This window comes from Platalea leucorodia (genome assembly GCF_965183815.1).
Source record: "Platalea leucorodia genome assembly, chromosome: 3".
NCBI classification, from domain to species: Eukaryota; Metazoa; Chordata; class Aves; order Pelecaniformes; family Threskiornithidae; genus Platalea; species Platalea leucorodia.
This window is the reverse complement of record NC_138825.1, coordinates 81,643,845-81,668,104: the sequence shown is the minus strand read 5'-3', so window position 1 is coordinate 81,668,104 and position 24,260 is coordinate 81,643,845. Positions and strand designations below refer to the sequence as shown.

Sequence of the window (24,260 nt, the reverse complement as noted above, 5' to 3'; positions counted from 1 at the left end):
GACTTCAGCACCATAGGATTCAAGTATTTCTGTTCTAACTATAAAAAAGAGAGAGAGGTCTCTTACTGTCCTGTATTTAATTTGTCAGCTCCTTAACAGAGAGTTTTTCTGTGGCTGTCTCTGACTACTGCCTTCTGGGAACACCTCGAAGTAACTTTCTGCTGCCTCTTCATATATTTGCAAAATTTTGAACACTACCAAGAGCATCAGATCAATGACCCCTTTTTTCAGGCCAATCTGTACTTCATAATATAAGCTGTCATTTAAAAATTAAACAAAAAAAAAGAAAAGTGCCCTCAGGGTTTCTATGACAAATGTAAGGTTTATGCAAATTAGTACAGAAATGGCAGAGTTTACAGAGACCATGAAATAACAGCTCTGAAATGTATGAAGTCTTGTATTTCTTTCATTACAGTAACCAATGATGGCAAATTGGAGAAGCAGTCTGGGGAAAAAAAGAAAAAAAAGAATGCAATAAATGTGGACAAATAGAAAATTCTATACTCGGACAGAAGAAACAAACTACAAAAATACAGGACAGGGAACTGCTGACTAGACATCAATTTTGCTGTCAAGGATCTCAAGCTATGATGGATTTCTTTTTATCCAGCCTTCACTAACAATGATCATTAGTTCTTGTCTTTTGCATAGCTGTTCACTGTCACCTTACTGCCGCATTTTAGCTAATATTATCTAAAGATATAAGATGACCTTGTTTTTATATTTCAAAAGAAAGTGGCAAATTAGTTGAGGAGTATGTATTTTCCACGGGTAAATGCTTAAGGCAGGGAGGGATAAACAATTACAAAAGCAAGAAGAAAAAAAGTGTATTTGAAATAGCTTAATTGTATAAAGAAATGAATACAAGCTTGCCTCAACTTTGGCTGTTGACTGTGGAATACCAGCAAGACAGGGAAATTAAATGCTTTCAATTCAACCAGATCTGGGCTTAAAAATTAGCTTCTCATCAAGGCAGCACAAACAATGTAAGCATATTCAGACTTACCATGTTGCCCCCCCAAAACCAAACCAAACACATACATACCACCATGCCATCACCCCTAGAAGGCAAAAAACACATTAGCCCTAAAACATCCAATGTAGGCCTTCAGCTCTGCACAGGACTGCAAAGCATCTCTATCACTGGAAGCTGTTAAGAACAAGCTAGAAAAGCATCAATCAGAAAAGATGAGTTTTGATGGGGAAATAGATGACACCGTTTTTTGGAACAGGAAGATATTTTTCCACTCCTGTTTTCCCAATATATTCTGAAACAAAAACCATCTGCATCGAAACTATTTCAACCAATTAGAACAGCAAGAGCTGTACAAAGAATCAGTGATGTTATACGATGCATTCTACTTCATGGCCAGAGATCATGAAGTAAAAACAGTATCACTTACTCCATTCCCAGTGAGCTAGGGGCTCAAAAGAAGAGTACCAAGGTGAAACTGCATATGCTGCTCTCCAGACAGCCTACTAGTCAAAGAGAACCGAATCCATACAGTATTACACATGGCAGACTGCAACGTTCATGTGGTAAAAGTCACTCCATTTTGCCTTCTTGTTTGGTGGACAGTGCGGTATTCATTTGCCACCAGCAGTTTGAGAACTGTCTATATCACCTAAATAATCTTGCTGCTGTCTGAAAAGGAAGGAGGCTTTCAGTTTAAACAGCTAAGACAGACTGAGCTCCTTGTTCAAGACTGAGGGGAAGAAGCTAAAGAATAGAGAAGACCTGACACAATGACCTGCTCTTATTGACAAGAAAGTTACAAGGCAAGTTGTCAATCCTATCTACTCTTCAGCCTCTCCAAGTGATGAAGCACTAACCCCCAATGAGCTCCATTGCTCCTTTGGACAAATATCTAGTGTAAGCTGCACAGAAATTCTTAATATTCACTACAGAAAAGGAGAACTTCTTCAGAGATCTTACACTGTTGAGAAAAGAATTTCGGATACAACATTTTGCTTCTAAACATTTTGCTTTCTCTTCTGGAGAAGACAAGGCAAATTGAAAAACTGTGATGCACTGCTAGCAGTTTATGTAGCTTAAGAGGCTAATTATTATGTTTCATTCCAAATGAAATGCTTTCCATTAATCAAATCCAGGAGTTAGCAGGGTCATATCCAATCCAACAGTCCATGGGAAGAAACTTCTAGCATTCAAATGCCAACTAGAAGCAACGAATCTCAGAAGGACAGTAAGGCTGGGGACCATGTTGATGACAGCCTAACAGTAGTTTTTAATAAAAATATTTCAAAGAACTTGCTGTTAATCTGGTAATTTTCTTCAACACTTTCCTAGCATCGTACTTATTTCCAACACACTGAGCTTCCACCACTCATCTCAAGTGCTCATTCCAGAAAGCAGACAACAGGGAAATTCATGCTTGAAATAAATATAGTGCAGGTTTGAATGGCAGACGTGTTCCTGGCACTTCAGCCTGTAACTGAATGCTGTTAATGACTTCACATGGCTGATGGAGAAACATTAAACAATGTGTAACACTGCATGTAAAAAAAAAAAAAAAAAAAAAAAGAGAGAGAGAGAGCATGAGAGAAAGAAAGAAAAGTTTGCAGATCTATAGTTAGTGAGATCATGACCCTTTCAGGACAGCCTGGCAGGAAAACACATCTGTGCAATCTTGTTTGCAAAAATCTGTGAGGGTTCTGACAGAGGAAGTGACACCAGGGGCATAATTCTGTATTCAGTGTAGGTGCTAGCATTTCAAATTTGATACGTTATTATATATTCTGGCCTGAAAAGTCAACATCCAAGACTTTGAGAGCAGGCAAAGGAATCTGGTGAATGTTCATAGCTGCCTTTTCATTAAGTTATAATGAGATAAACTAGACAGCAGGCAACAGTTGGAGAGGCTCTATGTCAATCAGCAGTTTCTTGAATACCAGCCAAACTATTAACGTTCCTTGAAGTCAGTAGCAGATTGTGCCCAAAAGGCAACCCTGACTGCCTTCAATAACAAAGGTCCCAGATGACTCCTCTACTACTCAATGACCATAAAGACATAGATGAGTGTGATATATGGTCACTCATATTTGTTTGAATGATTTTACATTTCATTTTATGTGCCTGGTCTTAATATCTGGAAGAAAGCATAATGAGTAATCAGTCTAGGAACCAAAGGACAAGATGTGTCATATTGCATTAAAAAGGTGAGGCAAGGTCCCCACACTAATGATTTCTACTGAATATATGCTAGTTATATGGAAAAAGCAAGGAGACATAGACAGCAGTCTTGCAGACAGACAGCAGTCTATCTGCCACAGCAGGTAACAAGAAGCTGAACCCCAGTGAAATGCGTGACATAGTAAATTTTTCAAGTAAGCCTCAGCCATTAAAAGTACATCTTTATTATTGAACTCACAGTTCAAGATTGAAACAAGATTTTACTCTGAATGTTAAAAAGCTAACAATCACTTTTTAATTCTATAAGGCACAATTTACAAGGAGCCTTAAACATCCTTAGTGTGACCTCAAATACGAGGTACGGATCTGTGAGCATTACTTTGACATCATAAACTATCTGCCATCTCAAGGGCATTTTCTTGATTTCTGCATCTTCTATGAAGCGGGAAGGGATCCTATAAATCTCAGAAAACATTTTGTTTTTCAAACGCGAACAAAAATAGACTAGGAACGGTCCTTGTAACTTGCTTTAGTCTTAGTACTAAGTACGGCTCTGCAGCAATAAATGAAACAGAAAACCAAATTCAGCCAACCAGTGGTTGTCCTCTGTACCTTTATAGCCTAACAGCTAGTCTAGGTTACAGAGTACCACCTACACAACTAATTGCCATGCCTGCTGTCATGGTTTAACCTGCACTTAGTGGCTTGTTTGTAGATGATATTGCTTTACAACACACAGTTTTCCAACAGCAGTGAAAGAATCATCTCCATAGCACGATCTCAAGTTTCTGCTGTTCTAGTAGCTCTTAAGTAACTGAAATGATTGCTTCATTTCAAAGATTATAGGGAAAACAGGACATTTTTCTTGGCCTACAGGCTTACTGCAAAAGCTGTCTGGACATAGTACCCAAAGAGTACCACACAGAAAAATTCATATTAGCTATTGCTTAAAATATTCAGTAACAAAAACAAAGGCATTGAAGATAGAGCGGTTTTTTGCATGAGAAAATTCAACACAAACTTCATGGATGTAATATGTATACTGATTGCTAATTACTACTGTGCTGAAAAGTAATGGGCTATCACCACCTCTAACATCTAGAGATGATAGAAGAACACTTGGTTTAAAAACAAATCTCAGATGTTCTGTATTTTCATGTTTCTTACAGGTTGATTAAAATAAGACAAACCAGACTGCATAATTTCTTACCATTGTTACTGAAAACAGATATTAAGTGTGTTGAGAAAGCCATTCAGCTCTCAGATCTGCTTTTCTTTCTTCAAGCCTGGCATTTTTGAATACACAGGCCATCGCGTTAAGTCCACCTATATAGAAATCATCTTCCAATCCTAGGAATCATTTCTACCTAGAAGACTTGCACAGAGTCTTAGCAAGCTCAGCTTAACTGCCCCTGCCTCACAACAGCATAGCGGCCAGGCACTTCAAGTACTTTGAAGGCGAGTTGCTGCCAAACTATGTGTATGCAGAATGCATTTCTGATGGCTATTCCTCAGTACAGGGCCTGGAGGACTCTCATATTGCAACCTCATTGATCACTGGAATCAGATACGACTGAACAATGTGCCCATGGGCAGGCATTCTAATGGGACAAGGAGCACCTGGCTCTCAGGCAGCCTCCAGTGGAATCAAGTGCCAGCTTCATGAGGATGAATGAGAAGTTACTACTTGTCATCAGAGAGATCTCAAGGGTCTGTACATGAAATCAGTTAGCTTTGAATTTTTGGATTTTACTTTCAGTCAGCAACTGGAAGAAAATAATGAACTAAATACAAAGTTAGAAACAGGAAGATTAAAGAAATGCAGCAAAATTCTAGGAATTCCCGCAACAAAAACTTTCAGTTTTACTATGAAATAGAAGAAGGCTAACTAAGGAAGCTGATGAAAAAGTTTTCATGTAACATTGTCTTTGTGAAAGATATTTGCATAAAGATAACACATTCATGACAAATTCTTACTCAACATTCAACTTTTGGTTGCTTTTCTCATGACTACATTTGCAGTGCAACAAGAACTGCTGGAAATCTGGTCTTCAGCCCGGGACACATTTTTAGTCCAGGTGTAAAAGTTCAATGCGCAATTAAACACACAGCCAATTATTCTTTTTAATAATGTTTCTCCTCAGCACATCGGCATACCCTCTGTTTCTGCATTTCTGTATCCACAGATCACTATGCAATCTTACTTCAACTACACTCTAGTAGAAATAAATGAATCACAGCAAGAAAAACTCCAAAATGAGTATTAAAACATGAAAACTAATATTCTTAGAAGACTAAGCCTACCTATACCAGTCAAAACTTCTTTTAAATCAAACTGAAATCTAAAATTAACACTGAAATTGATCAGTTACAGAAAAAAAAAAAAGGATTATTTTTCTTATAACAAGACTTAAAAACCAGACTATCAGATTGAAAGCATATGCAAATATTGCTTAATAGGCCTACAACAGTCATCTGACCTATTTAATTTCTTATCACTTTTGATTACAGATATCTCTTCAGTATCTTTCTTATATTAAAAAATAGCATAATCTGTCGCAGTATAATTCTAAAATATTTGCTGAAAAGCTTTCTCCAGTTCCTTGTGCAAATCCGTACTAAAATTGCCTACTGTACTTGACAAAGAGACAAGCACAAAAACACAAAGCACCTTAGTAAATGTTCTTAATATTTTTAAGTGAAAATAAGTAGACTGGAGAGATCACTACCATCATCAATGTTTTAACACTGACTAATTAGAAACTTACACGTTTGCACTAATTCAGAAAATTTCAAACATATAGCTACAAGGTGACTTCCACCAGTTTATTTAGCCTAAAGACTTTGGTAATTAGAAATAACGTCAAACCCAGCTACAAACAGCAGGCTACTGACATGCCGTTTGAAAAGGAAGCCCTGAAGACCAATTTAAGCATAGAAAGAATTGGTGTTATATAATTTCTTAAACTAGTATTTATCTTCAGAAGTATTCTGGGATCAGCTAATTGTGAATTTTGAAGAAAAAAAAATAATCCTAAAACAAGCTTACTGCTGCACTTGCCACTTTTCTAAGCATAGGGATCAAGCAAATTTGGAATTAGTGAATGAGTATTTGTAAAGGTACAGATGCCTGCGTCACTATTGCAGTAATATAAATCCAAATTCTCCTGAAGAAAAAAAATAAAGAAAATCTAAGACAGCATAACTTGAATAAGAGACAGCAGATGCCTATTTCATTCTGTAGTGAGAACAAACAGCAAAGTAGATGCAGGGGTAAGAAATTCTGACTTTAACCAGCAGGAAACACACATTTATAAAGGAAGTTTCTGTATCAGAATCAAACATCCAAACCCATTTTTTTACGGCTGATGATTTCAGATACTTACAATATGGCCGTGGTTGGCACAGAATTCTTTTCTGCAAAAGACAAAAACCTGCAGATATTCTTAAAGGACAGCAATTCCCAAACCTGACCGTTTCAGAAGAGGGACTTGGCTGAGCATGGAGCCATTCACCTCTACTCCAACACTTCTGCTATCCTGAAGTGTAGTGACAACGTACAAGAAAATGCCACAAAGCCAAGCAGTTAGTTCATGTTGCTCAATAGAGGTGGATGATGAAGAGTAGCAAGGGACTCTAATACTGAAAGCTAGTTTTATGCCAATTAGGATAGTGAAGTCAGAATTTTAAGACCCTCCGTGAAAGGCCGCCGGGCCCAGCAGGCTGCCCCAGGGAAACAGGCCGAAAGGCCTCACCTCACGCCTTTGCTCATGTCAACCAGCCCCAGGCTGTGCGTTCCCACACCCTGGGTTGCCATACACTCAAGTGGGCGACAAGGAAACAAGACAAGTTTTTCCCCGAAACATAGCCTTTTGATTTATTTTGTGTGTGCGTGGAAAAGAAGAAAAAGGGCTTCAGCCAAGGAAAGATGACTTTTTAGCCTAGCTTTCCAAGGAAACAAGGCCTACCAAGTCACTCTGTGCATTTAACAGTGCGTGAACTAACAAACAAGTTTGAAGCCTCTTCAGTAACTTCCAGATTTGACAGAGAGACAGAGACTTTCAGAGACCTGAAGGGGCCAGTAGAGGGGACTGATCTGAATGACTGCTCTTTGTGCCTCCTGCTCTGTGCGGCTGCAGCATGAGCGCAGCGGCATGGGCAGCCACCAGCCAGCCCAGCCGTAAAGCACCAGCACAAACTCTTCTTCGGCCGGCAAAGCTGCAGCACTCACGCTGCAGCAGACGTGGGGGATTGGAAACCACGCAACACCGAGAGCCACAGGAAACCCGGCCCTGTGACTTCTGTGGCTCAAGCCGCTGTGGGTTGTTTGGGGTTTTTTTGTTTGTTTTTTGTTTTGTTTTGTTTTGTTTTTTGTGGGGCTTCCCCCTTCCTGCCTTCCATAAAATGATTTGGAGGAATGTGATTTTGTATCTAGTTAATTAGTGAGCCTTAATCTTTCAGGTGCCATCTGACTGCATTTCTTGCAGAACTTGTAGTCCCTTATGTCTCCATGTGGATGTGAAAATAACTTCTCAGCATCAAAGAAAATAAAAAGGGAAAAGTTCTATCAGCTACAGACTGGCTCACTCTAGAAAAAGATCTCATTAAGTTTAATGATATATTGAAGCTGATTCAAAAGTTATCATGAATAGATCAAGCCTCATACCACCTCAAAGATACAACAAGCTTTCTCTCAGTACGAAACTGAAGTAAAGGAGTTGACAGGAAAGAGGAAAACTTACTCTCAGGAAGGAGAGCAACCAGCTCTTAGCACCAGGATGAAGCCTAGCATCTCGTGGCTCTCACTGTGGCTCTTTCATCATTTCTTAAGTTCTGTCCTCAAAAACCAGCACTCAAACGCCATTCAATTTGGTTTCTTATGAAGGGAGACAGCATGGCTCTGTTTTCACAAAAAGACAAAGTTTCCTATCATCCTTGGGGTTTCAACAGTCCTTGTACGTCAACAGAGCTGTAAACTTCTGATTTAAAAAAAGGCCACAACTGAAAAAGGAGAAAACTGTATAAAAAAAATAACTGGATTATTTTCTCTCTATGAAAGGGAAGCAGATAAGCTCCATGGTCAAGAATAATGAGACCCAAGCTTTGTATGTCTGAATATAAAATTCTTAGTAATTTTAATAAAATTACAAAGAGAAGAATATGAGTTTGAAAAGCCAGTCTCATGCCAAGTTAGAAGCTTTGATGATAAGATAAAGATAAAACACCACAGGGGTTATCCACATATGCCTGTACTTTCCTATAATGGGTACTGCTTTTATGAACTAGGTAATGGGGAATAAGCTTTATGATATGTTAATTTGTTAGGGCTAGGAAGTCCTTTCACTGAACAAAAGGAAGAGCCACTTCGATGCTTAAAACCAAACATGTTTTATGAGACAAGTTGCTTTGACATGAAAATATCCATGATGCAAGGGTACACACACACACACAAACCTAAAAGCTAACGTTATAATTTCATGATACATTAAGAAAAATGGAGATTAAGTTACATCAATATAGTACCGTATCCAAAATATTCATGTGGTGTTGCATCTACATAGCAATAAATATTTAAATTAGCTGGTTTTAAGTCAAAATGGATGTTAAACTAGCTTTTCAAACTGTTCTCTCAAAGGAGCCTCACAACAAGAGCTACGCCACTTTGTTATTGATTTTAACCAAGAAATAATTTCCAAGGACAGCTTGAATTTTGTTTATTTTCTACTATGCAAACAACTTACTATAGTAAACTTGTGTGTGACAGTTATTAAGACACAAACCTAACAAATTAACTTCTAGTAAACAGTTACATGAAAGTAACACAATGGCAACAGAAATTCAGTCTGTTCTCAGGACAGTTCCCTGGCAAAAGTCAAAAGTCAAAATTGTCCAAAGACAAAAGAGGAGCCATATTGAATTCAGAGAGGTTTGGAGATGAAATTTTGGAGTGACTTCAGGGAGGACATAAGCAAATAATGACAGAATAGAAATTCGGAGGAATGTGAACTAGGAAAAAATTACTCTGGCTATGAGCACTTCCTGTTCTTTATTATGTCCCAGATACTTGGAAAAACTACTAGATATTGCTCTTCCATGTTTTCTAACAAACCTCTAAGCTATGATACTGAAGCTTGGGATTCATAACCATTTGTAAACATTCAGACAAGGATCTTAGGTTTCCTAAACTTACAGCTGACTTTACGATCACTACTAGATTAGTAACAATCACTAGTAGGGCCGGTTGAAGAGTTCTCCAGGAGCAAAAGATGAACATTTCTGGAAGTCAGATAAGTACTTCCATTTCCTTCTGTCACCAAAAATAAGCCATTTATAACTTTTGAACTGCCTTATACAGTTTTTAGATAACATTTTAACATCAGACTTTTAGATAACATTTTAACTATCAGACTTTGTTCAATATGGCAAAAAAAGATGCCAAATGAATGGTGGTTCAGTAATAATGAAAAGCAGTACCAATAGTAGAAAGTATGTAACAATGACAGGGACATACTGATACAACCTGTGACAATTCCCATTACTAAAAAGCACTGGTAGTCTAGCTATGCCCTATATAAAAATGGATATTGAATATTTATTGAAATAATAATAAACTACTCCTGATTCTCGGTGTCTGCTTAAAGACCTTACAGGCAACTGAATTTCCACGTCCAAATGAAGCAATGAGGTAACTTACACCATCCTGAAGAACGTCTCACAAGGAGTAGGCAACTGCTCTGTGTGTAACAGATCTGAGAGTTGATGCTCATGCACATTTCTTTTAACAGTGAAAATTGCTCGGTTACTGCAAAAGCTATGCTAGCACTGGAAACAAACTTGCCTAGAATCTGAAAGTTAGCTGAAACTCGTGGTGAGATTTTTTCTCACTAAGAAGAGCCAATATTTACAAAACGTTTGTTTTATGCTGCCAGTCTATTGCTATCCCCTCCCTCTCTCCGAGTGCCTTTTCCTGCAAGCCGCAGTTGGTTGATGCGTTACTCCCACACTAAATATGTTTGTACTACTGCTACTTCTTTGCATCAAGCCAGACTAGCAATTATTTTTTTCATATCTCATTTCCTCAGTTTTCCATGCTTTATTTCACGTTCCCTTCTATATGATGGACCTCCTGTGAACCCTTTCCCAATTATTTTTTAGCACCTCCTATACATAGCAATGATGAAGTCATCTTCTGAAACTGTGTTCCCTATCAATAGGCAGTCTATATCAACACATTCTCCACTTAAGATCAACTATGAAATGTAGTTGTAACACTGGAATTATCTGGCAGTGCTTACAATGAAGGTGTTTAAGGTCTTTACAATGGGATATAAACATACAGATGTTGATGTTTTTGAAATATGCTCAGTCAAAACAACATTTTCTGGTTGTGGCTTTTTTGCTTTTTATTTACATAGCTACACACCTGGATGCATATTTTTGTGTTTTCAGCACCTGCATTTTTTTAAAAAAATGCCAATTCCACTTGCAAATCTCTTCACTCAACTAACTTCCATAGTTTTGTTTTGTTCTTTAATGAACGTAACATTAATAAGAAAGGTTTAATAATGACTTCTACAGAACAAAAGAAAGTACCACAATTTTTTGCTGTTCTTACACATAGCCTCCGTAAACCTGATCTCCACAAACTCAGGGCTTCAATAAATGTTGCTGAGCAACACAAGATAGTAATATATAACTACCTATATAATATGCTATATTTATACTATATATAATATGTAGTAATACAAGATGCTCAAGCACAGAATGCTTTTGTTGCTTTTCTGCAGAGTCTATGCCTAGCTCCAGCACGGCATTAACATGCTAAGTTTAGAGGCCTGAAGAACTTCTGCAGCATGACAGAAATATACTCCCGAGACACTCAGTTTTGGCATCAAATACCCAAGATTTTCCCTCTTTTAATGCATTTTTGAAAGCTGTTTCACAACAACTTTTGTCTCTTACGATAAATAACCAAGTAATATGATAGCTCATAAAAAAATAGTTCATGCTTTAAAACAAGCTGTTTAGTCAAAGTTTTTATGACAAAAATCCCATAATGCACTCTATTTTCCATTTTGAATAAAAAAGTTGCAGTACGACTACCCTCTGCTCACATGAGCATTCAGTTTTTGCTAAATGTTTTACATACTTATTACTACATCTGCTTATATCAGTTGTTCAAGACTATTTTATTAACAGGGCAAAACTCATTGGATTAAACTAGTTAATATCAGTAAAGAGTAGTTAACCAGTGAATGTGTAACCAGATATCCAGTTCCTCTGTGGGAAAGTCTCATAAAAATGCAACAGCAATATAACATTGAAGCTCTTCTAAGTGGCACAAATTTCCCAAGCCCCATAGAAATACATGTTAGTGCAACCGTATTTTATAATGGTGTTATTTTGCTGGCTGTGCATGTAAAATATCAACTACACATATACACAGTTCAGAAATCACCTCTGTAAAATGAGTTCAAAACATAAGCACAGACTAAGACAAGTAGTAAAACCAAAACCCTTTGGAAATCAAGGACAAATCTCCAACTGATTTTAATGATGCTAGTATTTTACCCTAGAGGTTTTGTCTTTGCACTTACACGTTTAATTATTATTTCAAAATATATCCAATTTTCTTATTTCTTTGGTCAATCACATCAGCCATTTCACCACTGACTTCAATTTCTGGCCAATTTAATTTTCTCATTCACTAACAAGCTGTACTGTTTACTTATGCCTCAGTACATTATGCTATTTATTATATTTCAAATAGTGTTTCTCACTCTCCCTTTTCTAAAGACTATATACTAAAACTACTTCTATTGGCCTCAAGTTCTGCCAAATCGCGTTTTGACACCAAAGTTGCCTTTCTCCACCTAATAATGGCTGGATGAAAACTGTGCAGAGAAAACAGCAGCCTTGCGCTGGGGCTCTCCGAGCACCTTTGGTTCTGCTTCAGAAGAGTTAGAAAAGCGGCAGCTGGCAGTCCTAAGCCTGAAGAGCAGCAGCTTTATACGGAAAAGCCAAGCTTTGGCTTTGACAGGGAATGGAGAACCTTCTGGGAGCACTGAAGCACATGCAATTAAACTGATGTGCTGAGCTAGTGACAAGTAAAACTGAGTTTCCAACAGCAGAACATTCACGTTTGATATTTGGAGGAGCTAAGCATTTGCAAAGTCCAATATCCGGCATTCTACAAAGTGGCAAAAAGCTGATGCTTCACGTCATATTTTGCTTAAGGAAAGAAACGTACACATCTACTTTCACACCTGCACACTGCACTTTTCTGATGGAGAAGGTCAGCTTGTAACTTGGGGAATGGCTACGCAGCATATGCAAACAAGCTCCACTTGCCCTCTCAGCCAAGCAAAAGTATTAGTCAAATATTGAGCCAGAGTCGATTGCACCGTGCACAGATAATGCAGGCTGTTTCTCTAAAGCATCTCTCTTGGAGCCTGCACAGTGTGTCAGAAGAATGATATCAAAACTAGCACCTGAGTACCACACAAGTCTGCAAAAAATGAAATGTCAAAGCACTTTTCACAGTCGGTATTATAATGTGAACTGTGAAGAGTTCAGAGCTCTTAATATAAATTACACATTCAGACCGCTGAGGGAATCACTCTCAATACAGACCTGAGAATTATTAAACTGAATTCAGGTTTAGAAATGAGAGTTAAATGTTTCTTAGGTCACCAAATTTTTGGATAGCTAGAACATATAGTTTTTATTTGTAAAATGTAACTCTAAAGTTCTGACTACTCTTGAAAGCAACGAGCAAGAAGTAAACACAGAGAACAGTGTCTGCAGTGTGTGTTACTGACAAAGAGCACACCAAGTCACTAGTAGGAAACAAAATCTACGCATCCTTGCTTAGTCTTATTCTGAAATAATGAGATTTTGTGCAATGCTGCATATGCTCTTCCATTGGCTTACCTGAAGTAGTGAGCAAGTGTGTGCAACCTGTAGGAATTCAAAAATCCTGTTGTAGCTGGTTTGCATTATAAGCCCTAAAATATGCTCTTTCCTGTTGAACAGTATTTCAATCTCATTTCACAAGGTTATATGTCTTAGCTGACACTTGAAAAAAATTTAAATGTTCACATAAATGTTAGGCTTTTAACGGGTATTAGAAATTTGGTCATGTACATTAAGACTGTAGGTATTTTCTCTTAAGGGAATAATGACCATTACAGATTCCTGTTTAATGCAGGAAACTAAATGAATGATTTCTCTGAACAACAAGTGTCCATTATTTATAGATACTTAATTTAGGAGACCAATTTAACACATCTGAAATCAAGGGCACTTTAAAACCTAATTGAGATTACTTGCAACACAAGGACTATTTATTTCCTCTATACCATAATTCATTAAGTTACACATAAGGTTAAAATACAAGTACTTAAAAGGCCCACTCCATTTATTTATTATGAGATCCTACTAACAAGGAACTTGTTACAAAACAAGAAGTTTTTTAGCTCAAAAAAATAACATATTAGGGTTAAGGGATAGTTTACACTTGATTTTAACACAAGAAATCCATCAGGAAAAACGAAGACTTCATCATTAGATCTGATCAGATCCCCCTGAGCCTTCCCTTCTCCAGGCTGAACAACCCCAGCTCTCAGTCTCTCCTTGTACGTCGGACACTCCAGTCCCTTCATCATCCCTGTGGCCCTCCGCTGGACTCAGTCCAGTATGCCCATACTGAACACCACCCTACACCTTTTGGATTTTATTTGTTCATCTTATTGCTCAAAGCACGGCAGTAAAGTACATGAGTGTAATGTTAATTAAGAAAGCCTAACATTTGAATAATAACTACAGATAGTTTTCATAGCTTTTGCTCTGTGCTGCTTGCCTTCCTCTCCATTTTATAAGCAAAATGAATCTAGTATACCTAGCAATAAAATAGTATTAATAGTAGAGGTAAAAGAAATTTAGTTGATGACATGTATTCTCCAGAACAAGAGATGAGTACTGATCAAAGTCAGTCTAGACGCACCTTTTGTCATGATCACACTATCATGTGAAATGCAATATCACAATTTTTTAATTATAACTTTTTCAGCTTTAGGGGTGGGGGGAAGTTAGTTTTGTTCAAATAAGAGGGGACAGCATCAAATAAAGTTAAGTGATGGTAATTCAAGAACTGTGGGGCTTTCTGAAAGATAAACATGATAGATGAAGGTGATATTTACCCAGCCTCACAAAATATTCTTTCCTTGCAGCACTGTGAAACACTGAGTGGAGTTTTCCCCTCAAAAAGCCCAGGAAACACAACAGTGAACATTTTGCAGGAAAATTTAAGCGGTTTTATCTCCTTTATCAACTCATCAGTTTCCAGAGTAACATACTACCCAATATTAATATGCATATCAGAAATCAATTCAGCAGCCAATATTAAAAAAAAAACAAAAACCAAACAACAACAAAACCAAAACACAGAGGCTGTCTATGTTCTAAAAAAAATATGCATCTTTCTATAGTATCCATGAGAAACATGATAAAGAGAGCTTTCTGGAAAAAAAGAAGAGGAAAAAAAAAAATAACTGTAACTAAAGGTCTAGGGAAAAAACATATTATCTGTTGACTGCTGAGCTGTATAGCTTCCATTCTGATCAGAATTAACAACACCGACGAGTCCTGGTTTACTGTGAATGATGTGCCCTGTAACTTGCAAGCAGCAGTGTAAGGCTGCTACTTCTATTGCCAAATCTGTCTATTATGTTTTGGTTTAGATGTGAAGAAATTCTATGAAGGATATAGTTTTAGAAATACAACTTAGTTTTCACATATCAAGAAAACACATTGAAATCCAAGTTTGTCTAACTCAGGAAAAGACTTTATAATCTGTGACTACCTTTTCTTTTCCTTATTCAACTGCAACCATCATTTAGTAAGAGTTTTATATGCAAATTTCCTACTTATAAAGAACAGTATATGTTTCCAGAAGGTGGAGATGCTATACTAGATTTGACTGGGTAGATTGGAAAGACTTCTTAAAAAATGACTACAGAGGAAAAAAAACAAACCAAAAAACCTCACCTCCTGCTATATGTTTCTTTTATTTATTGGCTCATATCCCTACATCAGGGAATAATTTTAGTGTCTTTTGCTTTGAAAGTACCCAGGCCTGTTTCCCATTCTGAGTTCCAGGGACTAGCTTATTTCACTATCAAGGACCCTTACTGTAGCACAAATTTCAATTTTGAAAGGGAAACTTTGGCTTTTAATTATTTAGTCTTAATTACTGACCTGTTACTTTAATTCATTTAAATTTTAAAATTAAAATTTGTCTCTGGCTGTAGAAAAATATTTGATTTTGGATATAAGGATTAGGTGGTTAAAGAATGTGGATATGAAAATGTTCGCATCAAAGGTGGGAACAAAATTCAGAAAGCTCACTGTTCTCACAGCTTGAGTGCAAGATAATCTCTCATAAATCTTCAAAAACTGACACATGAAATTGTAGGTCAGGGAGCACACATCTACAAGTGCAATAACACTGTGAATAAGAAAAATAAAAATACGATTGGAGAAGAATTGAAAGGAGGTATTTTGGAAAAAAATTTAAAAATGCAGGTAACTGGAAAATGGCATAAACATAGCATGGGCTTACTAATGATACATCACTTGGTCTAACACTTCATTAATCTAGAAAATGAATAAATAGCAGTTGTCTCACATCTAGACTTAATTTAAACCGTTGTAATTTTCCACATGAGGACTTGGTTAAATTCGTGGAGATGAGCATTAATAGAAGAATGAAAAGCTGGCAAGGAACTGCCTGAAGGGTAAATGAAAGAAAAGGGAGCGTTGAAAAGGCATAGAATTGTTAGGGGCTGGGGCAGGGGGGGGAGTTACAAGTGCAGTTCTTTGATGCTCATTTTTTAAATTGGTTTAAAAAAAAAAAAAAGCGGACAACTGTAGCACAGGAAAAGTGATCATAAAACCAGCCCTGAATAAAGCTAGAAAGCAGATAAGAAGGCTTCATTTTAACCACCCAGGCAACAAGACTCTGGAGCAGTCTTGAGGGGAGAAGTTGGGACAAACTCTCCCATATTCTTTTATTAATGAGTCTTCCTTAGTTTAAGATATTGTATCACTGACAGAAAAGGTCCCTTCCAGAAAGTTTAAATAGACTTTGCTTTCCTGTACTCTTCTGTACTTCTTTTGCAGAAAGGCTGGTGGCAGAAACAGGAGCTTCCTGCCAGTTAGTTGAATTGACAAATTAGTTAAATTCCCCTTGTTCTTGTTCCCAAGAGCATTTACAGGTTCGACCAACAAAGCATATTGGCAGACATTTCTGGTGGGATTAGGATAGGGCAACAGAAACAATGTAGATGAACTCAAGCGGGGGAAAAAAAAAAAAAAAAAATCATTATATTGCCACCAGTGACAAAGGCAGCTGAAGAAAAGTTACAGGCAGAAGCCTAAGACACAACAGAGCTCCACATAGCAGAGCCTGGGGAAAACTGCCTAAAAGCCTGTTGCTACATCAAGCACTCAGAGATACACAAACAGCACACTGAAAAAAAGCCCTACTTAATGAAACAACAAAATAATCTATTAACTGCCATTCTGAAATAAGCATGAAAAGAACCGAATTTCAGTAATAAAGCTGTAACGTTCTAGCTCTAATGGTGACCATATTGCTGTATGGATCTATTAAGGAATACATACAGGAAGAGGTGCTGCCCAACTCTTGACCTCTTTTTTTTCATCATATAAAACCTATATTCCACAACTTGTACTTTTCTGATTTCAGGTCTGCTTTGATTTGAAAGGAATGTTTTTGACCCTTGAAGGAAGGGTTCAGCACCTTCAAACTCCACATTACTCCCCATTAGTCTCTTACTGTAGTTTTCGTCACCTGAATGTTTTCAGGTGTTTATGACAACAAGGAAGAAGCCATATTGCACTTTTTTATGAGGATGATGAATAATGGATTATTCTTAGAAATGAAACAAAAAAGGAAGGTTTGTTTCCCACTATGAGAGTTTGGTGGATTGTATTTAACTGATGGAAATCCTAGATGCTATAGTTCAAGTACACGTGTACACTAGTCACAGCTATAAAGCAGACAAAAGAAGCCGAAGCAGTAAACTTCTTGTGTCTTACTTTATGTCTTATTTTACAGGCAAACAAATGTATCCTGTATAGAGATAAGTAAACATAGGTACTACTCACATAATATGCAATACTACAGGCTTGGGGAAGAGTGGCTGGAGAGCTGCCCAGTAGAAAAGGACCTGGGGGTGTTGGTCGACAGCCAGCTGAATATGAGCCAGCAGTGTGCTCAGGTGGCCAAGAAGGCCAGTGGCATCCTGGCTTGTATCAGGAATCGTGTGACCAGCAGGACCAGGGAGGTGATAGTGCCCCTGTACTCAGCACTGGTGAGGCCGCACCTTAAATACTGTGTTCAGTTTTGGGCCCCTCGCTACAAGAAAGAGATTGAGGTGCTGGAGCATGTCCAAAGAAGGACAACAAAACTGGTGAAGGGTCTGGAGCACAAGTCTTATGAGGAGCAGCTGAGGGAGCTGGGGTTGTTTAGCCTGGAGAAAAGGAGGCTGAGGGGAGACCTTATTGCTCTCTACAGCTACCTGAAAGGAGGCTGTGGCGAGGTGGGGGTCAGTCTCTTCCCCCTAGTAACAAGCGACAGGACGAGAGGAAATGGCCTCAAGCTGCGCCAGGGGAGGTTTAGAAGAGGTGTAGATGTGGAGCTTAGGGACATGGTTTAGCGTTGGGCTTGGCAGTGCTAGGTTAACGGTTGGACTCAATGATCTCAAGGGTCTTTTCCAACCTTAATGATTCTATGATTCTATGAATATGCAAACTAATACTTACAATGTAATTTTCTTGAAACAGTTCTGCTGTTTCACATCATAGCCTAGTAATTTATTCTACTCTAGTAATTTATACAGCATTTAACATTATTTTGTCTGGGAAACACCATCTAATCTAATACGCTGAATGCCATTAACATTTCTTAATTTTATTTGGGCAAATTTCTTTGCTTGTCCTGAGATGAATAAATTGCACAATTTTTTATAATCTATACAGTATAAACTAGATCTTAACACAGTTCTGATTGCATTTCCATTTTTTCCTCTAGTTATTTTATCTCCATAGGAAATTTCTTCCTGTTTTGTTATGATAAAGGGATAATGCACCTTTGCATTAGTGTAAAAAGAGAGATAGGTATCTCCAAAATAAAATTCAAAAAAATTTTGCAGATAAATTATGACAAGAGTTCACAGAAGAAAGAGAAACACCCTCTGAGAACAGCATGGTGTAACCAAAGACGGACTAAAGTCCTCCAACCTCCAGTCTTCATTCTGAAAGCATCATATACTAGAAACTAAGTACCAGAATTGAGGAATGCACTGCATACTAAGTTTTAATTTTAAAAAAGCACAGTGGTTAAAGGGCTAAACTCTATAGCCTGTCATCAGCTTTTTCTTCGTGTTTTGAAATAATGTTCTTGTTACCGCATCATTACCATTTCATAATCATCAACAAAATCTGACATACAGTGAAAAGCATGCTCCAGTAGCTGTCATTTAGCTTTACTAGACTTTATGTCCCCAATGAAAAGCACATGTCCTGAATACTTAGAAAATAAGTTATAACTCCCATATCACTCCAAGCATAAGAATCAATTTTCCTCTAATTAAAAGTCACCAGTGATGTGCCAGACAAACAAACTGTCCCAAAGGAAGTGTGGAATGCTCTTAAATAGTGAAAACAAAGAACAAAGTATTTCTTGTACCTCGCCAACCACTTTAAACATAAGCTATACAGTGCTGGAGAAAGAAGCTCATTTCAATTCCTCATAGAGTTCATTAAATAGGTAAAAACCTAAAGAGCATACATGTGTGTGCCTATACATACACTACAAAAAACCCCAGAATGTCACTCCTGAAAGGATCTAAAAATGCTCATATTCTTAGTGTGATGTGGAATCTTAATAAACTTTGCTTAACAATCAGATGAAATTGTGCTAGAGAAGTCCGCTTGGCAATATCCTCACCACCAGCGTGTTTTTTTCTTGTTTAATAATTAACAGGTGGTGGTGTCTTCCTAAACCGAAGATAAACACGGCCACTGTTTTGAAATATGAAAATGTATTTTACAGCTCTGGATTTTTATTTACAAAGAATTATCATCCTTCCATATCAATAGTTCTTTTTTTCTTGGCTTATAAAAAGAATTTTGTACAGCATAGAGACTTTAGCAGGTATGCATCACCCCAATTAATGTAAGATTTTCAGTATGCACGATCAAACACATACTTGGTATACCATCTCATACGGCAAATCTATGACCTAGTTCAAGAAATGGGTTATCTTCAGGTTTAAAAGCACCATCTGCTCTTAACGATGCCACCAGCAAAATTGCTGTATAAAAAAAAAAAAAAAAATCCTTAGGTGATGGCAAAATCCAAAACCCAGAAGAAATTTTCGAGTCACGACTACTCTTACAGAGAGCACAATACAAATGCCAGCTAGCATTTAACAAAAAGTGATCAGGTTCAAATTAGACTTACCCCCTCCTCGGCCCCCACATTGTGCAATGAACAATGAGTTAATGAGATTGTTGCAAAGAAAGGCAACATGGGGGAAGAAACAAGCAGAATGGGGAGAAAATGTATTTTTTTCTTACTAAGACTTAAAAAGCCAAAATAAGATACAGGTTTCAGACACTCAAGGGAAAGAATCCTTTTTCTCTCTAGTAATGCAAAGAAAAGGATTTACTCTTGCTAAATAATCTTCAGAAAGCTATATGGATATTGGCAGAGTAAACAATTTTTTTCACATTATCAAATTAAAACTCCTGTAAAGCCATCAAAGCAGAAATTTTGCCAGAAAGTCTTTGTTCCAAAAATCAAAGGAAAGGAAGTCTTTATTGGTGATCTACATAAAAACTGATAGCTTGCCCTTTCTGCCAATTGATTTAGCAATCCATTATGATCATAAAGTTGCAAAGTAAAAATAAAGTTATTTCTTCTTGCTTCAAGTGAAAGGTTTCAAGCATTTCCTTTAACATTTTACAAATTAAACTTAGGCATTAAGTAGGTATTATGCAGAAGTATGGAATTATTTCTGCATACCCTGTGACTATATCCGGAAAGTGTTTCACTGATCTAGGAAAAAATCTTTATCTCTGGACAATTAATAAGCTTCAGGTACCTATGGCAAATGAAGGTACTCTTTTTTTATATTTCATTTGACATGCAAGTTTCTTTATCCAATCTCCTTCTCCAAGACCTGTTCAGTCTTCTATTTTCATGTGTCTTCTGTCAATACAACCACCCAAAATATGAAACTGTTTGCAGACATGCATAAAAGTGTTATTTTTCAAATATATTTTAATGCAGTAAAAATTAGGTCAGCTCCCCTTTATATTCATATTTAGGTTCTCAAATTAGAAGTTTATAAGAAAATACTCATATATAGAAAATAGCTCAAAGGACAGCTGAAATGTGGTCTACTGACTACCAAACAAAACAATATGACTTCAGCAACTATATCATTATGCAACAGATATCAATACCTAGTTATCTAAACCTGAAATTAAATATTCAGGTCCTCTTCTCTATCACTTAATGTTTTTGTTAAGAATAAAATCTGCAACTGTAATGGCAAAATTCCAGCAAACTTTCATTATACTGCCTCTCATAGGATTGTCTATTCCTACCATCAGTTGTACTTCTGTAGCAAATTTTCAACATTTAAAGTCTTTCTGCAAGGTTAGTTTGAGAATTTAAGTACTGGATGTTTTCAAAGAAGGAAAGCAGGGCAAGGTAGGAAAAATAATGTAAACGTAACAGAAAAGTGCACAAGAAGAACCAATTAGCAAACTGCAGGATTTCTTTCCCAACCCCATTCAAAAACCATACTCTCTTGCCTAGATTAATCCAGTCATCTCTCCTGCACATGTCTTGAAAGCCTCTTCACCAGCCTTTAATCACGCTCTTCCCCTTTCTACCACTATGCTTATCCTTCAACTCCAGCCTCCCAGCAACTGTTCTCTCTCCCTCAAGCTTTGTCTCCCCTTCTTGTGATAAACCTGCCTCCTTTCCTTATCGAAAGAAATAGAAGTGATATGACAAAAGTTTTAAAGTAGCACCACCTGCACAGTCTTCCAGCTTTCCTTCCAGTAACAGGAAGGCTCTGAAACTGGACATGGAACCTGCCCAAGAAAGTTAATTTCAGTTTGGCTTTGCAGTTCTCACACTTTTATATGGCAGCTTAAATTGGCTACTGCTTAAAAAGAAAGTATGCAAAAGCTGAGCAAATGGCCCAAAAAAATAATAGCCTGTCTGTTATGGGGGAAAGGAGGCTATTCACATAAAATTCATGCTGCATCCATCTTCTGCCTGGTAAATTAAGATGCTGCCATGTAATTTTTCTCAAGACAAAAAAAACCCAAAACCATAGACGACACTTGGATAAAGTATGTTGGCATAATCCAATATGAAATAATTGTATATTTGTGCAACATTCAAATACATGCAGTATGATTAATATGCTACTGTACCTCATTTTGAAGTTCATCGCCACTTTTGGTAGAAGCAAGCATCTCGTACAAAGTACAGCAGAGGTCTTCTGTTGTTGGCCCTCCAGGGGTACCCCCTTGAGATTCATTCAGATACTTTCCAACTTCACACCATAAAAAAGAATCATCTACTTTTTCCAAAGACTTGAGGTCAGACTTCTCATCACAGTAATTCTGTAAGTGATTCAGCTGGTTATTCAGAAATTTGTTATAATCTAAGCTTATAATTTTCTGCGCATCAGTCTCACCATTCACAGGCAGCTCCTCAGAGTGATCCAAATCATGCATGTCAAATGAAAACACTATATTTTTACCAAAGAACACTCTGTTATCACCATTTTGCTCTTCAGCCATCTGTATGAGGGCTGTAAGCTGTTCTTCAGTGAAGTGAGAAGCAATCCGACATGTGGCATTACAAGCTGCAGTAGCAGATGATGATGGAAAAGGCCCAAACATCTGCTTGATCGCTTTTGTCTCATCATGACCAACACATTCTTTCCTGTGAAATGTCTTAAAGAGAAAAACAGCGCCGCTTTCAATTGCTTCTTGTCCATTTTCAGCTCCAACTGTTAACAAAAGCAAAAACAAATGTAACTTTATACAATTCAAACTAATTCTGTTTCATTGCCTATAACATAACTGTATTCAATTTCTTGCTGCAAGTCTCATCAACAGAGATATGAAACAAAGACCATAACAACAAGTAGCAATTGTTGCAAGGTACTGAATTGTAAAAGGTATATGATAATAAAGCATCTGTCTTCATTATCCTTCTACTTACTAGAAATTCATATTAAGGATTACCAATGCTTTCTTATTTTTCCAAGTAAGTAATTGCCTGAGATCTTAAACTCACAATAGTATATTTATGAGCTTGTTAAAGGTAACAGATTTCCACTTTGTATCAATGTTTATTCACTGCCTAATCTGAATATTCATAAGAGACTAAATGTACAGAACTCAGCTGGGAATTACTACATTCTTGTAGTAATTCCCAGTAGAATTACTACAGAATGCGTGTTAGTTAGAAAAATTGCCCAAAGAAATTAAAGGAAGGAAATGCATGAATTTAGATTTTTATCTACAAAATATCATATTATGCAAATAAAAAATATTAGTAGAGAAAAAACATGAATTTACCTCTTACACAAATATTCTCAAAGGTACTCAAGTAAAACATAAGCAAAACCACCATATGATGAACAAAAATGTCACTACTAAACAAGATTTTAAAACTCATCAAGCATAAAATAAACAAAACCAGCCAGCATACTGGGTTTTTTTGTTTGTTTTATTTGAGGACAACATGCAGAATTTTTTTTTAAGTTTAAAAAATGTGTTCTAAAAAGTTCAGTAGGTTACTCCAACATTTTTAGCAGAATTAGCATTTCTTACAAGATTGCATAATTTTTAAAACATCTTAAAACCTTACTGTCGAGATTTACAAGCTGCTATTGTCAAGATGTCTTTATCTGGTCAAGTCTTTAGTTTTATCAGGAGCGAATGGCATAGCTCCAGCAGAGAACAGTACTATTTAAGTGATAACACTGGTGATTAACCCCCACAGCATGGCTAACTCAAAAGCACTATTAAAACAAACAATTTATTTTAAAAGGAACAATATTATTCATTTTTTAAAACCTCAAAAAGGCACTTCTGGCATAGTAAACGTGGCTATTCTCTTTTCAGTAACAGAAACTGTCTTGTGCCTGCCTTTGTACACCTCTGCTATCCAGTTATGAACCTGTTTATTTGCTCTACTACGTCCTGGTTTTCTGCCTGTTGAAAAACTTACTGAAATCAGTGGGAAGATTTTTAGTTACTTCGGCATTGTTACTTGTGACTTGATTCAAAGTAAGTTAGGTTCAACTCTAGGAAAAACAAGGGTCTTTTTTCCCCACAATGTAACAGGAAAGAGCAAAAGAAATTCAGCATAAGCACATGGAACAAGGCTGAGTAACTGGAAACATAACATATAACTGAAGGTGCCTAAAAATTCAGTATTTCTCTTGAGCACATGGTACACTTTGAAAAGTTCATGGAGGGGATTGGAGGTGATATTTACAGGATAATTAGATACCTACATATGGAAGATACGTGACAAAGATACACACATATACAATATATATGTAAATATATCTCAAAGGAAAAAGGTGGTTCAGCCTCTGTCTCACCATTAGATATATAGGAATCCCAGGAAAAAAAAAAAGAAACAACATCTGAAAACTTATAGGCCTAAGTTTGGCTGCATGAACCTCACTCTTATATTCCCAACATACCAATACACATCTTTATTTAAAGTCACTTGTGTCAGAACAGAAGTACACGCTACTAAACTAAAAGAGCAATTGTACTGAAGTATTTGAGAAAAGTCTCTTCGGTTCACTATGTGCTAATTCTCCGTTATTATCAACATCTCCTATTCGTGGAAGCATCTCTTGAGAAAATGCTACCCCTCCCCTCTCAATATAATGAGCCAGCCAAGATGGCAAGAAATGCACTACTTGAAGCTACTCTTCCCTGTTCGTTTTTAAGCCAACCAGAT

General features: G+C 37.0%; 1 protein-coding gene across 9 annotated transcripts in view; it reads right to left on the bottom strand.

Annotated features, from left to right (window-relative positions):
• Nucleotides 1-24,260, bottom strand: part of ASCC3 (activating signal cointegrator 1 complex subunit 3) — a 284,668-nt gene that overhangs the window by 235,739 nt on the left and 24,669 nt on the right. For 7 of the 9 annotated variants that reach the window (XM_082307043.1, XM_082307047.1, XM_082307049.1 and 4 more), the window contains one exon: nucleotides 21,698-22,281. In XM_082307043.1, the coding sequence (XP_082163169.1) occupies nucleotides 21,698-22,281 (584 nt within the window). Of the gene's footprint in view, nucleotides 1-1,403; nucleotides 1,485-19,449; nucleotides 19,534-21,697; nucleotides 22,282-24,260 lie in introns of those variants that run through there. The other 2 variants (XM_082307046.1, XM_082307048.1) reach the window with 2 other exon arrangements.